The sequence below is a fragment of the Elephas maximus genome, chromosome 19 (assembly GCF_024166365.1).
Source record: "Elephas maximus indicus isolate mEleMax1 chromosome 19, mEleMax1 primary haplotype, whole genome shotgun sequence".
NCBI lineage: Eukaryota > Metazoa > Chordata > Mammalia > Proboscidea > Elephantidae > Elephas > Elephas maximus.
Window position 1 is genome coordinate 16,358,969 of NC_064837.1, and position 14,884 is coordinate 16,373,852.

General features: G+C 39.3%; 1 protein-coding gene across 6 annotated transcripts in view; it reads right to left on the reverse strand.

Moving 5' to 3' along the window:
* KIAA0753 (KIAA0753 ortholog) overlaps nucleotides 1–14,884 on the reverse strand; it is a 60,228-nt gene that overhangs the window by 28,865 nt on the left and 16,479 nt on the right. For all 6 annotated transcript variants that reach the window (XM_049859146.1, XM_049859145.1, XM_049859148.1 and 3 more), the window contains 5 exons: nucleotides 13,177–13,239; nucleotides 12,575–12,790; nucleotides 10,266–10,476; nucleotides 2,485–2,717; nucleotides 83–249 (listed from right to left, as the gene is read on the reverse strand). In XM_049859146.1, the coding sequence (XP_049715103.1) occupies nucleotides 83–249; nucleotides 2,485–2,717; nucleotides 10,266–10,476; nucleotides 12,575–12,790; nucleotides 13,177–13,239 (890 nt within the window). The remainder of the gene's footprint in view (nucleotides 1–82; nucleotides 250–2,484; nucleotides 2,718–10,265; nucleotides 10,477–12,574; nucleotides 12,791–13,176; nucleotides 13,240–14,884) is intronic.

The following is a 14,884-nucleotide window of genomic DNA, read 5'->3' on the forward strand; positions in this document are numbered from 1 at the left end:
TCGCTTTAAGCTATAAGTAACCTTTGATCTGTAAGTAAAGATAAAACCACAGACCCACATGGTCCCTTGAATTTTTACATACCATTTGGGGGATGCTGGCGGGGATGTGGGGTTTGGAGGTATCCAAGGAGCTCTCTGGTCTTTCACAGGCTGTTGGTTCATTTTTAATCTGGATGAGACTGTTGTCTGGTGCAACCTGCTTTTGATGTGAGGTTGAGTTGGTCTACATCTTTCAGCTCTATGGAGTCCCTGTAAGTGAAAAGTATAAATTAGGAAGCCAAACGAATATCAGAGAAACTGTGGTTTCAATCTTTGGTGCACTGAAGGCCCAAGTGTCCCTACGTTATTCATACATCCAACTCAGCAAAAACCTAACTGGAAAGCACTATGGTAGACATTTTTGGGGGGAGGGTATATGTGACACTGAAACATCCCAGTGGCGGGGAGGTAGGAGGGGGACAGAGAATTATAGCCCTGGCTCTCTCACCTTTTAATATTTATATTTATCTATATCCATTTTCCCTAATAAAGTAAAAATAAAGTTAATCTGTACTATTTAGAGATAAATTGTAAAATACTCTTGGTGAAAATATGTACTTAATCTTGTTTAATATCCACAATATAAAAAGAATTACTACAATTCAACAATGAAAAGACATGTAACTCAATTAAGAAACGGGCAAAAGACTTCAACAAACATTTCTCCAAACAAGATATACAAATGACCACTAAGCACAATGAAAAAATGTTTAATGTCATTACTCATTACAGAAACACAAATCAAAACCCCAATGAGATACCACTTTACACTTACTAGGATGGCTACTATAAAAAAAAAACAAAACAGAAAATAACAAGTGTTGGTGAGAATCTGGATAAACTGGCAGCCTCATCCATTGCTGGCGGAAATGTAAAATGGTGTGGCTGCTGCAGAAGGCAGCTTGGCGGTTCCTCAAAAAGTTAAGCACAGAATTGCTATAAACGTAGGAATCCCAGTCCGAGGTACATAACCACAAGAACGAAAAGCAGGGATTCAAATAGCTACTTGTACATCAACGTTCACTGCAGCAGTATTCACAGAAGCCAAAAGGTGAAACAACTCAAGTGTCCACCAACGGACAACCGGATAGACAACATGTAGTATATATGTACAACGGAACACTACTAGGCCATGAAGAAAAATGAAACCCTGATAAATGCTACAAACGATAACCTGTGAAAACATTATGCTGAGTGAAATAAGTCAGACCACAAAAGGACAAATATTATACGATCCCATTTATATGAAGTATCTAGACGAGACACATGCATAAATACAAAGTAGGTCAGTGGTTACCATGGGCTGGAGGGGAGGGAAAAATGGGGAGTTGCTGCTTAATGGTTACAGTTTCTGTTTGGGGTGATGAAAAAGTTCTGGAAACAAATAGTGGTGGTATGAACGACACTGGATCGTACACCTGAAAATGATTAAAATTTCAATTTTTATGCTGCATATATTTTACCACAATTAAAAAAAAAAACTGCCCCCTCCCCAAAAATACTTAATCTTTCAGAGCTTTAGGTTTCTCATCTGTAAAATGAAGATAATGTCTTCATATGTTTCTGGACGATTAAATGGGCTACGACAGGGGGAGTGTGATAGCGATGAAGGTAGAAAGCATATGCCATATACACAGAATGAAGCAGGCTATTTAAAAACAGGCTAGAGAACGAGGCTGTGCCTCTGGAGAAGAGCACTGTGTTGAGTTCCCACAGGCTGGGTCCTGACTTCCCAATTATCCTCATACTAGTTTGGTTACAAAGCAGTAGAGACTTGGTCCTAATCCATAATTTGTCAGTAACTGGTAGTTACCGCTAAATATCCTTTTCCTGGGGGCACCTGACAATATACAGGTTTGCTACAGAATCAGAAAATGGCATTAATGACAACAAGGGGTATTCAGACTAGGAGGTGTCTTCTCCCCAATTCTCTCCTCATAGGGCCTTGAGTGAGTTTTAAATAGAAGTTTAAAATATTAGTGAGTTTCAAAGCAAGTTCTAACTACCCAGCCAGCTCCCAATGCTGTATTAGAAAGTACTCACCCCAGGATGCCTTTTAATGTCGACTGATTATTAGTTACCCATATTTACCCTTAGCATGAACCAAGTCTCCAATCCCAAGCTTCCAAATCAGAAATAGAAAACAAGCAGCAGCCGAGTTTTAAAACAGCTTGCCCACTTAGGGCCTCGGTGTCGAATGAGGATCTTACTGAGCCAGGACAAGGGAGAACACCCAGTCCTGACAACAATACTACAAACTGCTTTGTTGTTGTTGTTAAAAGAGAAAACCAACCTGGACTCAGCTAAGCTTAGGCCACTGGACTCAGGGCTCTGTCACCTTACCGCCTGAGAGCTCCAATTCTGGCTCCACCGCTTACTGGCTCCTGTGACCCTGGACAACTTCAGATTGATATAAACGTGCAAAAGAAAGAAGTGATTTCATACTTGTTGCGGTCTTGCAGGTGCCAGGGCATCTCTCTTCCTAAAAGGCGCGTTCACGGTCGCAGGATTCTTTTTCACCACTCTTGCCTTTACCAGGGCTGACATCTCATCTTTGAAGCTTGCACTTTGGTCTAAAATAGGTGGAGCTTCTTCCTGAAGGATATCTACAGGCAACACATCAAGTTCATCCTCTAACCTCTTGGTCCCGGGAAGCTCCGTAACAGGTCGATGCTTATCTACATGAAGATTTCAGAAGGATAAAGGGAAAATGCTGCTGAAATCAAGTCAGTGAGAGTGACTACCTACAGACAGATACACTCCAAATATATACCACTTTTATTCAGCATTGTTCTAGACAGGGCATTTAAACTCGTAACGTCTGTTGCCATCGGGTTGATTCCGACTCATAGTGACCCTACAGGACAGGGTAGAACTGCCCCATAGGGTTTCCAAGGCTGTCATCCTTACGGAAGCAGACTGCCACATCTCTCTCCCTTTGGAGAGTGTGCCAGGTTTGAACCACCAACCTTTTGGTTAGTAACTAAGTACTTAACCACTGAGCCACCAGGGCTCCTTGCCAGGGCAACTAGAGAAGAGAAAGAAAGAAATAAACAGCATTCAAATTGGAAAGGAAAAATCAAACTATATTTGCAGATGATATGATTTTGTATACAGAAAATCCTATCACCCTCCAAAACCACTAGAGCTAATAAACGAGTTCAGCAAGGTTGCAAGATACAAGATCAATATACACAAATCGATTGTATTTCTATACACATGTAATGAACAATCTGAAAATGAAATTAAGAAGCATTTCCGCTGACAACAGTATCAAAAAGAACAAAATAGGAATAAATTTAACAAAAGAAGTGCAAAACTTATACTCTGAAAACTAAAAAACATTGTTGAAATAACTGAAAAAAAATCCCATGTTCATGAACCGGAAGATTTAAAGCTGTTCACACGGCAACACTCCCCCAAGACCTGCAGGTCCAACCTAATCCCCATCAGGCTCTCAGCTGACTGCTCTGTAGAAACTGACAAACCGAGTTTAAGATCCATGTGGAGTTGAAAGAGACCCATACCAGCTAAAACAATGTCGAAAAGCAAAGACAAAATAGGAGGACTCACATTTCCCACCCAATTTCAAAACTTACTAAAGCAATGGTAATCAAGCCAGTGTAGTAATGACAGAAGGACAGACATACAGATCAACGGAACAAAATCAGAATCCAGAAATAAATCCACACATCTATGGTCACATGATTTTTAACAAGGATACCAACACCATCCACTGGGGAAGGAACAGTCTTTCCAACTAATGGTGCTGGACAAATGGAGAGCCACATGCGAAAAAAGCTTGAAGGTAAAGACCTCGCACCATATACAAAAACGAACCCAAAATGGATAAAGGCCTAAACGTAAGATCTAAAACTACTGAAAGTCTTAGAAGAAAACACAGGAATTAATTCTCATGACCCTGGATTTGGCAAAGGATTCTCAGATATGATGCCAAAAGCACAAAAAAATGCAAAGACAACCCACAGAGTGGAAGAAATATTTAAAAACCATGTATCTCATAAGGGACTTGTATTCAGAGTATATAAAGAACTCTCACAACTCAACTAAAAAAAAATTAAAAAATGGATTAAGGATAGATGTTTCTCCAAGAAAGATACGTAAATGGCCAATAACCACACAAATGCTCAACGTATTAGCCAAAACCACAATGAGACACCACTTCACACTCACTGGGATGGCTACAATAAAAAAATCAGATAATAACAATGTTGACAAGGATGTAGAATAATCTCGATCCTCATATACAGCTGGTGGTAATGTAAAAATTTTGAGGGCAGTCACTCTGGACAACAATCTGGCAGTTCCTAAAATGATTAAACATAACTCGTCACTGTCGAGTCAATTCTGACTTGTAACAACCCTATAGGACAGAGTACAACTGCCCCATAGGGTTTGTAAGGCTGTAATCTTTACGGAAGCAGGCTGCCACATCTTTCTCCCTGGAGTAGCTGGAGGGTTCGAACCACCAACCTTTCGGTTAGCAGCTGAGTGCTTAACCACTGTACCACCAGGGCTCCCTCAGAGTTACCATATTATCCACCAAATCTATTCCTAGAGAAATGAAAGCATATGTTCACATAAAAACGTGTACATAAATGTATACAGCAGCATTATTTATAATATCCCAAAAAGCAGAAACAGCCCAAATATTCATTAACTTACAAATGGATATGGATACACAAATGTGGTATATACATATGATGGGGTATCATTCAGACATAATAAAAATGAAGTAACGATACATGCTACAACATGGATGAACCCTGAAACCATTACACAAGGGGAAAGACATCAGTTGCAAAAAGCCAGATATTACATGAGTCCATTCATACGGAACGGCCAGACTTGGGAAATCTACAGAGATAGAAAGCAGATTCACGTTTGCTTAGGGCTAGAGGAAGGAATGGTGTTACAGGAGTGAGAAAGGGCACAGGATTTCTTTTTGAGATGATGAAAATGTTTTAAATTGACTGTGGTGATGGTTGCACATATCCTATGAATATGCTAACTAAAGCCCACTAAATTGTATGCTTTAAGTCAATGAAGTGTATGGTATGGGAGTTATATCTCAATAAAGCTGTTTTAAAAAAATAAAAAGGATCAGCATTAGCCAAGACATCCTGTAAGAAAAACAAATGGCAGGACCTGCTTGACTGGGTATCAAGACTAGGAGTAACTAAGGTAGTAGAGCATTGGCATAAGTAACATCAGGTATATCGATGGAAGACAACAGGGGACCCAGAAACGGCCTGCGCATGTGTGCACATGTGATGAATGACACAGTTGACACTGTGGAAGAGCAGGAAAAAAACAGTATTTTCAATAAATAGTGCCAGGCCAACTGGACATTCACATGGAAGAAAACGAAACTTGGTCTAGGAAAAAAAACACAGGAAACGGCTTCTTAACCTTGGCATAAGGAGGAGTGTCTTATAAAGGATACCAAAAATAAACAAAAACAAAAACCTTAATGAGTAAACTCAACTACATTAAAATGAAGAACTCTATTCATCAGAAGACACCAACGAGACACTAAAAAAGCAAGCCACAGAGTGGAGGAGATACAACACATACAACTGAGGAGGGGTTATAGAACCCTACAAAAAAAAAAAAAAAGACCAGAGAGAAGAGAGCGGGGCAGGTAGGAAGAGAAAAAGAGAATAAAAGAAAGAGAGACAGGGACAGAGAAAAAAACCGAGGGAGGAGTGGACAAGAGACTTGAACTGGTACTTCACAAAAGCACACACCTAAATGGCCGATACATACGTGAAAAAGTACTCGTACATTAGTCATCTGAAAAACGCAAATTAAACCACTGTTGATACCCTTGGCATACCAACCAGGTGGCAAGGATGTGTAACAACTGTTCTTATACATTGTTGGTGGGAGTTGAAATGATAAAACTACTTAAAACAAAACAAGCTTTATCCATTACATTTGAGCAAACACTACCCGATGGCCCAGCACCCGTACTCCTGTGACTATGTCCAACAGAAATGCACACACACATGTACCACAAGACAGATCTAAGAACTATCACCGCAGTTTTCTTTATAATCACCAAAGATCGGGAATAACTCAACGACTAAAAGAATTGTGATATACTCAAGAATATATCAAAGAATGTAAACAAACCACACAAACAGAATAGATGTCTCTCACAAAGCACTGCATGAAATAAAGCCAGCCCCCAAGAATATCTACCACACAATTCCATTTTTATAAAGTCCCAAATCAGGCGAAACTGAAGTACAGCATTAGAAACTGAAGTAACAGTTAACTCTGCGGAGGCGAGAGGGAACACAGATTGGAAGGGGAGCATACAAGGGGGGGTTTCCTGGCTGCTGGTAATGTTCTTGTTCTTAACAGGGATAGTGGTTATACAGATGTTTGCTTTCTGGTAAATAACTAACCTGTAAATTTACATTTTGTACACTGTTCTAGAAGTATGTTGTTTTTCAATTAAAAAAAATAATTTGTTGCTTTGTCCACACTTTAATGTAAATCACACACAAAAACACTAAATACTAAAATAAAACCTTAGAACTTTTTTAAAAAACTATCTATAAACATTTCAAGATAAAAGAAAATCTCTCAATAAAACAGGAACATAAAATTTTCTCAACTTCATATGAAAATCTGCCAAAATCCAACAGTAAGCATCATATATAACCATTCCAATTAAATTTGGGAGTAAAAAGGATGCCTCATTACAGTTATTATTCCATATTATACTGAATTAAAACCCATTCAATAAAGCAGAAGAAGAAAAAAAGAAAAGATATCAATATCACAAAGGAAGACGCAAAACCATCCTTATCTTCAGGTAATCTCACCTATCTGGAAAAATACGAAAGAATTAGCCGCCAAAATCCTACATTTCATCAAACATCAGTTACAAAACATCATTATGTTTTATGTATTACGGTGTTGGCGAAGAATACTGAATATGTCATGGACTGCCAGAAGAATGAACAAATCTGTTTTGGAAGAAGTATGGCCAGAATGCTCCTTAGAAGCAGAGCATGGTGAGACTTTGACTCATGTACTTTGGACGTATTATCAGGAGAGATCAGGACCTGGAGAAGAACATCATGCTTGGTAACGTTGAGGATCAGTGAAAATAAGGAAGGCCCTCAACGAGATGGACTGACACAGTGGCTGCAACAATGGGCTCAAACATAGCAACGATTATGGGGATGGTGCAGGACTGGGCAGTGTTTCGTTCTGTTGCACACAGGGTCGTTATGAGTCAGAATCAACTTGACGGCACCTAACAACAATCAATAAAAAAATAAATTTTTTTTTTTTAATCAACAGGAAATTTTAAAATGTTGTCAATTAATTGTTAAGATGTCATTCACGTTAAGAACGCATCTGAATTTCAGAAATGTTCAAATGTGTACCTTAACCCGTTGCCATTGAGCCGATTCTGACTCATAGCGACCCTACAGGACAGAGTAGAGCTGTCAAACAGGGTTTCCAAGGAGCAGGTGGTGGCTTCAAACTGCTGATCTTTTGATTAGGAGCCAAGCTCTCAATCACTGTACCACCATGGCTAGAACCAATGAAATACAGTATTATAACAAATAAGAAATTTAGCAAGGTGTCAAATATAAGAGCAATGTCCAAATCTAACAGCTTTCCCATAACTAGCAATAACCAATGGTTAAATGTAACTAAAAAAAAAGATCGCATTCACATTAGCAATAAAAACTAGAAATAAACCTAACAAGAAATTTGTAAGGCTTTTATGCAGAAAATTCTAAAATTCAACTGACGGGAGGGGAAAAGGTAAGAATGGATGGGAAGACTCCATACTGTAAAGATATCATTTCTCCCCTAATTAGTCTACAACTCAGTGTAATCCCAATCTAAATCTCAACAGTATTTTTCATGGAACTTGACAAGCTCGCTCTAAATTCTTCTGGAAGATAACCAATGATCATCAGCAAAACTGTGACAAAGGAAAACAAAGAAGGAAGAATTGCCTTATCAGATATTAAAATATATAAGAAAGACTGATGGATTTGTCTCCAAAGCTAAAATTCCCTATACCAAAAGAGACATCATAAACCAATTACAAAGACAAGTGATTACATAGGAGAAAATATTTGCAATATATTTAAACCACAAAGGGATCACGATCCAGAATGTATAAAAAAACGCCTCTAAATCCATAAGCAAAAACATACGGCCCGGCAGAGATGGGCAAATGTTATGAACAGGCAAATCACAGAGAGGAAATAAATGTGGCCAAGAAACATGTGAAAGAAACCACAGCCCTCACTACGAATCAGGGAAATACAACATGAAACAGTAAGATGCCATTTTTCACCTATGAGATTAGAAATTGTTTTAAATTTGATAATACAGATACTTGGTGAGGGTATGAGGAAATACATACTAATGGTTGCAGCTAGTCAAAGTACAACTGTATGTCCACTTTTAAGGGCAATTTGGCAGCATCCATTTAAATTTACAATGTGCACATGATATAACCTAGCAGCAATTCCACTTTCTGAAATAACAAAAATTTGTTTATTACTTCCCTTAAAAAAGTACAAACATTTATGCATGTGTGTATACACGTATATATGCACACACATATAAAATGCATGTATGTGTGTGTATGTATAATTGCAGTAGTAGTAATAGCAATAGCATCATCAGAACCTGTCTGACTTCAGGTGGGGATAATGCAAATCAAGATCAGCCCAAGGCTGATCCCTACAACGTGGAGGTCAACATGTCTCCACCCTCAACCCTTTTTAGAATTCTGACACCAGCCGTCCCTCCCACAGCACTCTGTACTTCTGTGTTCGATACTCCATTGTAATGGCCGCACAGAGCTCACAGACCTTACTTACAGTTAAGTGGTTTATTAAAGAGGTAACAGGGTATAACTCAGGATCAGGAAGCATGTAGGCCAAGTCTCCCTTCTTCAGTTCAGGACAGCTCTCTCAGCTCCTCTCAGTCCCAAAGACAGGCTCCTCTTGGCCCTGCCTTCTGACACAACGAAATCTGCTGCAAGGCCCCTTCCAGGCCTGTCAGCGCCAGCTCTGCCACTGGGCCCCTTCTGGGGTCTGTTGCTGTTTTCACTGTTACAGTCCTTGACCTGTGTTACAGCTCTTTTAGGAGGTCCCTTGCCTCCTCTCTCTCTGCTCCTTCTTTCTTCCTTCTGCTTCTCTTCCTGATTTTTTCTGTCTGAAAAACCTCTGTGGGGCTGGCTGTACATATATGTGTGTATGTATGTACGTACGTATGTGTGTGTATACATATATACTTATATATATATAAAAATATATAAATCCCACTGCCGTCAAGTCGATTCTGACTCATAGCGACCCTACAGGCCAGAGAAGAACTGCCCCATAGAGCTTCCAAGGAGCGCCTGGCAGATTCAAACTGCTGACCTCTTGGTTAGCAGCCGTAGCACTTAACCACTATGTCACCAGGGTTTTCATCTATATATATGTAAATTTATGTGTGTGTGTGTGTGTGTGTGTGTGTATACACACACACACATATACGTATATATATTTGTATATATATGCATACATACACAACTTTTTGTCAATTTCAACACATGGCCCCTCCCAGTGGGGGGGGGGGGCAAACTGACCAATCCCCTCTCAGTGCCACAGACACATTATTTGCATAGTCCATTGACCAATCCCTGAAAGGTACATACCAATTACAGGACAGGCTGCAGCCCAGGACCAAACAAAAAGTATCAAACCAAGGTGTTTATACTTTCCCAGGAAATGTAACAAACACTCTGATGTGGAAAACTAGTACAAAGGTTAACTCCTTAAGGCTTAGGAAGAAAAACCTAAGAGAGAAGGAGAGAGTGTGTGTGTGTGTGTGTGTGTGTGTACACGTACCATTGAAATGGAAACACATAAACTCTAAAAGTAAGGTAGGGTTCTAACTTCTGGCTCTGCAGAAATTTACTTTGGGTAGCTCAAAAGCTCTGATATAAGAATAGAGGCTTTTACTTCTCCACCCTCCTCTACGGGAGAACGCTCTAGCTTCCAACCTAAGGAAGCATCTTGGTTACCACTCACTTACCCTAGTTAAAGTGCATCTATCATGGACTAGGTTCTAAATTCTGATTTTCCCCTCAATGCAGTAACTGTGACAGTCCAGACAGTGTCAAAGAATAAAATATCCGGCAATAAACACCTGAAGGCACATACCAGCAAGAAGCTTCTTTGCTACTGCAGGTCGCCTCGTTTCCTGTGGAAACATCTCCTTTGCTCCAGGGAGTCTCCTCTCGCTCTTTGACGATGTACTTGGCCACTTCTCTAAGGCCTTTGGGCTACCAACTGGAAATTTGTTCCGAACTTCAGAGACACATCTCTTCACCTTTTTCGGTGACAGTTTCTTTTCCAGAAGGGATTCCAAGTCCTGCCATGAAACAGTCAATTACCATCTTGGCTTATATCACAAATGAACATTTTTTTTTTTTTAAATAATTTTTATTGAGCTTTAAGTGAACGTTTACAAGTCAGTCTGTCACATATAAGCTTATATACACCTTACTCCATACTCCCGCTTACTCTCCCCCTAATGAGTCAGCCCTTCCAGCCTCTCCTTTCGTGACAATTTTGCCAGTTTCTAACCCTCTCTACCCTCCTATCCCCCTCCAGACGGGAGATGCCAACACAGTCTCAAGTGTCCACCTGATACAAGTAGCTCACTCTTCATCCTTCATCACAAAAGAACATTTTTAATTGCCAATCTAAAATAAGGACTCTACAGAAAACTGTTAATAAATCTCTTCCAGTCAACCAATTGCTGTTTCACTTAAATGTAAAGCTTTATTATTTAGGACATCAAATTAATAAATTTCTGCATTTTTTTTACATGTTTAGTTCACTAAAAGCAATAGCAAAGAATGACTACTTTTAAGAGTATCTAAAACATAAAATTTTGATCATCTTTTTAGAAATTAACTATAGTCCTCAAAATATAATCCTATATGCTGTTAAACCATTTTAATTCTCAATGAAAACCTCACAAACTCAAGTAGTATTTTCAGTGAGCAGACATACTATATTTAACATAAATTTTATAAACTAAAGGAAACTTAAGGTCAGTGGCTTTGTTCACTCATCTACCATAATACTGGTAGGAGATCTGTTTCCCCCCTGCCTAAAAGAGGCATACCTTTCAGGTACCCACATTCATCACCAGGCAGAATAAAGGCCTAGTCTCTACCTAGTCTACACAAAATAAGGATAAGTGAGCACAGCCAGGGAGATTTAGTTCAGATAATAATAAAGTACTCCTTAGAAAAGCTGTGGGATGGTGTAACAACCACAAGAAGGATAATAAATTTTTTGCACTCAATATTTTCAAAAGTAAGAGAGATATACATTACGTTAAGAAAATTTACTTGAGTACTATTACTCAAAATTTGGAAGAGGGACTAGATAATCTCAAGAGCCTTTCTAGGAATATGAAGATTTATCCTTCAAAAGGAATCATTTTGGACAATAATGTTTCTTGTGGGTAAGCTGAAGAAGCATCACGTGACTTGGTACGTTGCCTAAAGTTCTGGGATCTGCATCTGATGATGACATTTCTGACAGTGTGCTGTAACACAAGAATGTGCCCAATGAAAAGCACATATTCACTGTGTGATGGAATTTTAAAGGCAGAAAGGGCTTTAAAGACAACAAAGGAGCTTGCTAATGGAGGAACCAGCGTGTCACTTAGTCCAGAATTCTCCCCGCTACGCCACCTTTTTCTTCAGCTAACAGTTCTTACCATGCCATATTAACATACAGATCACCTTTTTATTTGTCAGTGAAAATATATGGTGTAGTGGAAATAACACTGGAATGAGAATCAGGGGATAGAAATTTGATTCCCAGCCTCAAGAGAAGTACTTGTGTAATCCCTCTGACCTTTTTTTTTTTTTAAATCTGTAAAATAGTGACAATAAAACCTGTTGCAAATCACAGTGCTGCAGTAGGGATCAAATGGCATAATTATGTGGTAATGCTCTACAGACTTGAGAAAACTACCGAGATTCAGGGAACGGTGTCAGGACTGTCTCTGTCACAGATTAGAACTGAGAACACCATCCGTTCCTGATCAGCACATCCAGGGAAGGCCGATCACAGGATCTGAGGCTGTTTGTCTTCTAAGATCCATCAAAATTAAACACTGAGTACTTTTTCTATTTTCCTTTCCCATGCTAATAAATTCCTTGCTAATTGGCAAGGTCAGGGACAAAATATTCTGTTTAGCTAATGGACCTGTTTAAGAGTTGTTATATGCCACCAATTCTCAAAGAAGTAAAATACAATAATATAAACTAGATGGTAAAAATCATAAAATAAAAACCAAGTACCTCTTCAACCGCTGTGAAGCATTAACTTACTAGGCAGCAGTTTTTTCTTACATTCTCCATAAACCCTAATGAAACTAGGTGACAGCATTACTTCCCTGCTTAGAAACAACACACATTTAACGTGGCTCGGAGCCCATCTCATACCTCAATTTGTTGCAGGATATCTATAACCACGTCAGGGACAGAAGGGTCAGAATCCAGCTTTGCAGAACACAGTGAAAGCTGGCGGATGAGACTTCCTAGCTCCCGACCCCGCGCGGGAACCGGGTATTCCCCTCGGTCGGTAAACTGAGTGACAAACATCTGTAAGGCTCGAATAGCTCCGCGGTGGGCAGCTGCCAGCCTAGACATTGCCCATGACTGGTAATAAATGAGACGGGAAAAGTGAATTTGATAATCAGAACTTCCTAATACTAACCCAACCCATAAATTAGAGTATTTACAATCCATCTTCTTTCTACAGAAAGCTCTTCTTATGGTGAAAACTTTTTCATAGTAAGGAAAACTGCAAAGCTTAAAGGTTTTCTAACGACAAAACCTTTTCTTCCTATTCTCAGTTTCTTATATCAGCAGCAACAACAATAATTTATTTTTCCGAATCTGTTTGTTGGAAGGCAACCTCCTATTCAGAATGAAGTGTTCACTCCCTCACTGCAAATTCTATTAATGCAGAGAACCCACATATAATACCAACACTGGAAATGTAATTTATAAAAAGTATTAATCATAATTTAATTGCATCATACCTTCTTAGTGTGCTTAATTTTATGTGGACTCAATTTATCCAATTCTTCCTGGATTTCTTTTACCTGTTTTTGTAAAGGGGGAAAAATGATAAACTTCATACCTTTCCATTGATCTTTTTTGTACAAAAGAATACATCTTGTCCAAACATAACCATCATTAACTCAGGTCAGTTGAAAATGAAATAGGCTCTTCATTCATGCACCCAAAAAACAGTTACTGGTTTCCAGCTGGAGATGGCGACTGGAGCACAGTGCTCCCTTCCATCCCTCGGTCTCTGATATAACAAGAATTTAACATGAAGGAGCAGAGGTGGAGGTGAGTCTGGAAAGGCAGGGGGTCCAGATCACCAAGTCTTAAGTGCCATGCCAAAGAACGCAGCCATACAGTACCTGGCTACCACCACCGACTGCTGTGACAAGGATCGCAACAGAGAGTCCTGGACAGAGTAGGAGAAAAATGTAGAACAAATTCAAATTCACAAAAAAAGACCAGACTAACTGGTCTGACAGAGACTGGAGGAACTCCTCAAACTATGGCCCCCGGACACCCTGCTAACTCAGAAGTGAAGCTACCCCCAAAGTTCACCTTTAGTCAAAGATTAGACAGGCCTATAAAACAAACAACAATACAAGTGAGGTACGTGCTTCTTAGTTCAATCAAGTATACAAGATTGAATGGGCAACACCGGGTCAAAAGCAAAGATGAGAAGGCAGGAAGAGACAGGAAATTTGGAGGAATGGATACTGAGAACCCAGAGTGGAAGGGGTGAGTGTTGACATATTGTGGGAATTGCACCCAATGTCATGCAAACAATTTGTGTATAAATTTTTGAATGAGAAACTAATTTGCACTGTAAACTTTCACCTAAAACACAAAATTAAAAAAGAATGCAGGCTTTATCCTATAAGTTATAGAGATTCACTGAAGCCTTTTAAGCAGAGGTCTAACATTGTAAAACTCGTATTTTAGAACAATTTCTATGGCAGCAAAGTAGAGTAAGGACTGAAATACAATCCAAGAAGAATACGGAACACAGTCCAATTCAGGCATTTTCTTTTAAATGAAAGAGTCAAGTTTTTGGTTCAAGTAATAGGGCAAAGATGTGACTCCAGTCATCAGAAATGAGTTAAAGGCAGATTAACAAGTAAGATACTAAGTTTACAACAAACATTTTAAAAAATCTATCCATGATGTCAAGACTGTAAATTCCTGTTTATCAGCCACTAAATGTGCCCTGAAAAACACTTAACATAGTCTTTTTTTCCCCCATTACCAGAATGTGAATGTACTACTATTATTACAGGAATAATCAAATTATTTACTATCTACTAAGCTACTACTGGAGCCCTGGTGGCGCACTGGTTAAAGTGCCAGGCTGCTAACGAAAGGGTCAGTGGTTAGAACCCACTGGCTGCTCTGTGGGAGAAAGATGTGGCAGTGTGCTTCCACGAAGATTTACAGCCTTGGAGACCATATGGGGCAGTTCTACCCTATCCTGTAGGGTCGCTACGAGTTGGAATCAAGTCAACGGCAGTCGGTTTGGTTTTGGTAAGCTCCTACTAGGTTATAAACATCGGACAGACGGGAAACTAACAAGGTCCCTTTCCTCTAGGACCAGGGTTTGCAAGAAGAGGACTGTGAATTTCCAGCTTTATGTGCAAAATTTTTTTTTTCTGGGGAAAAGGTCCAAGAGTCTACTGTCTGCAA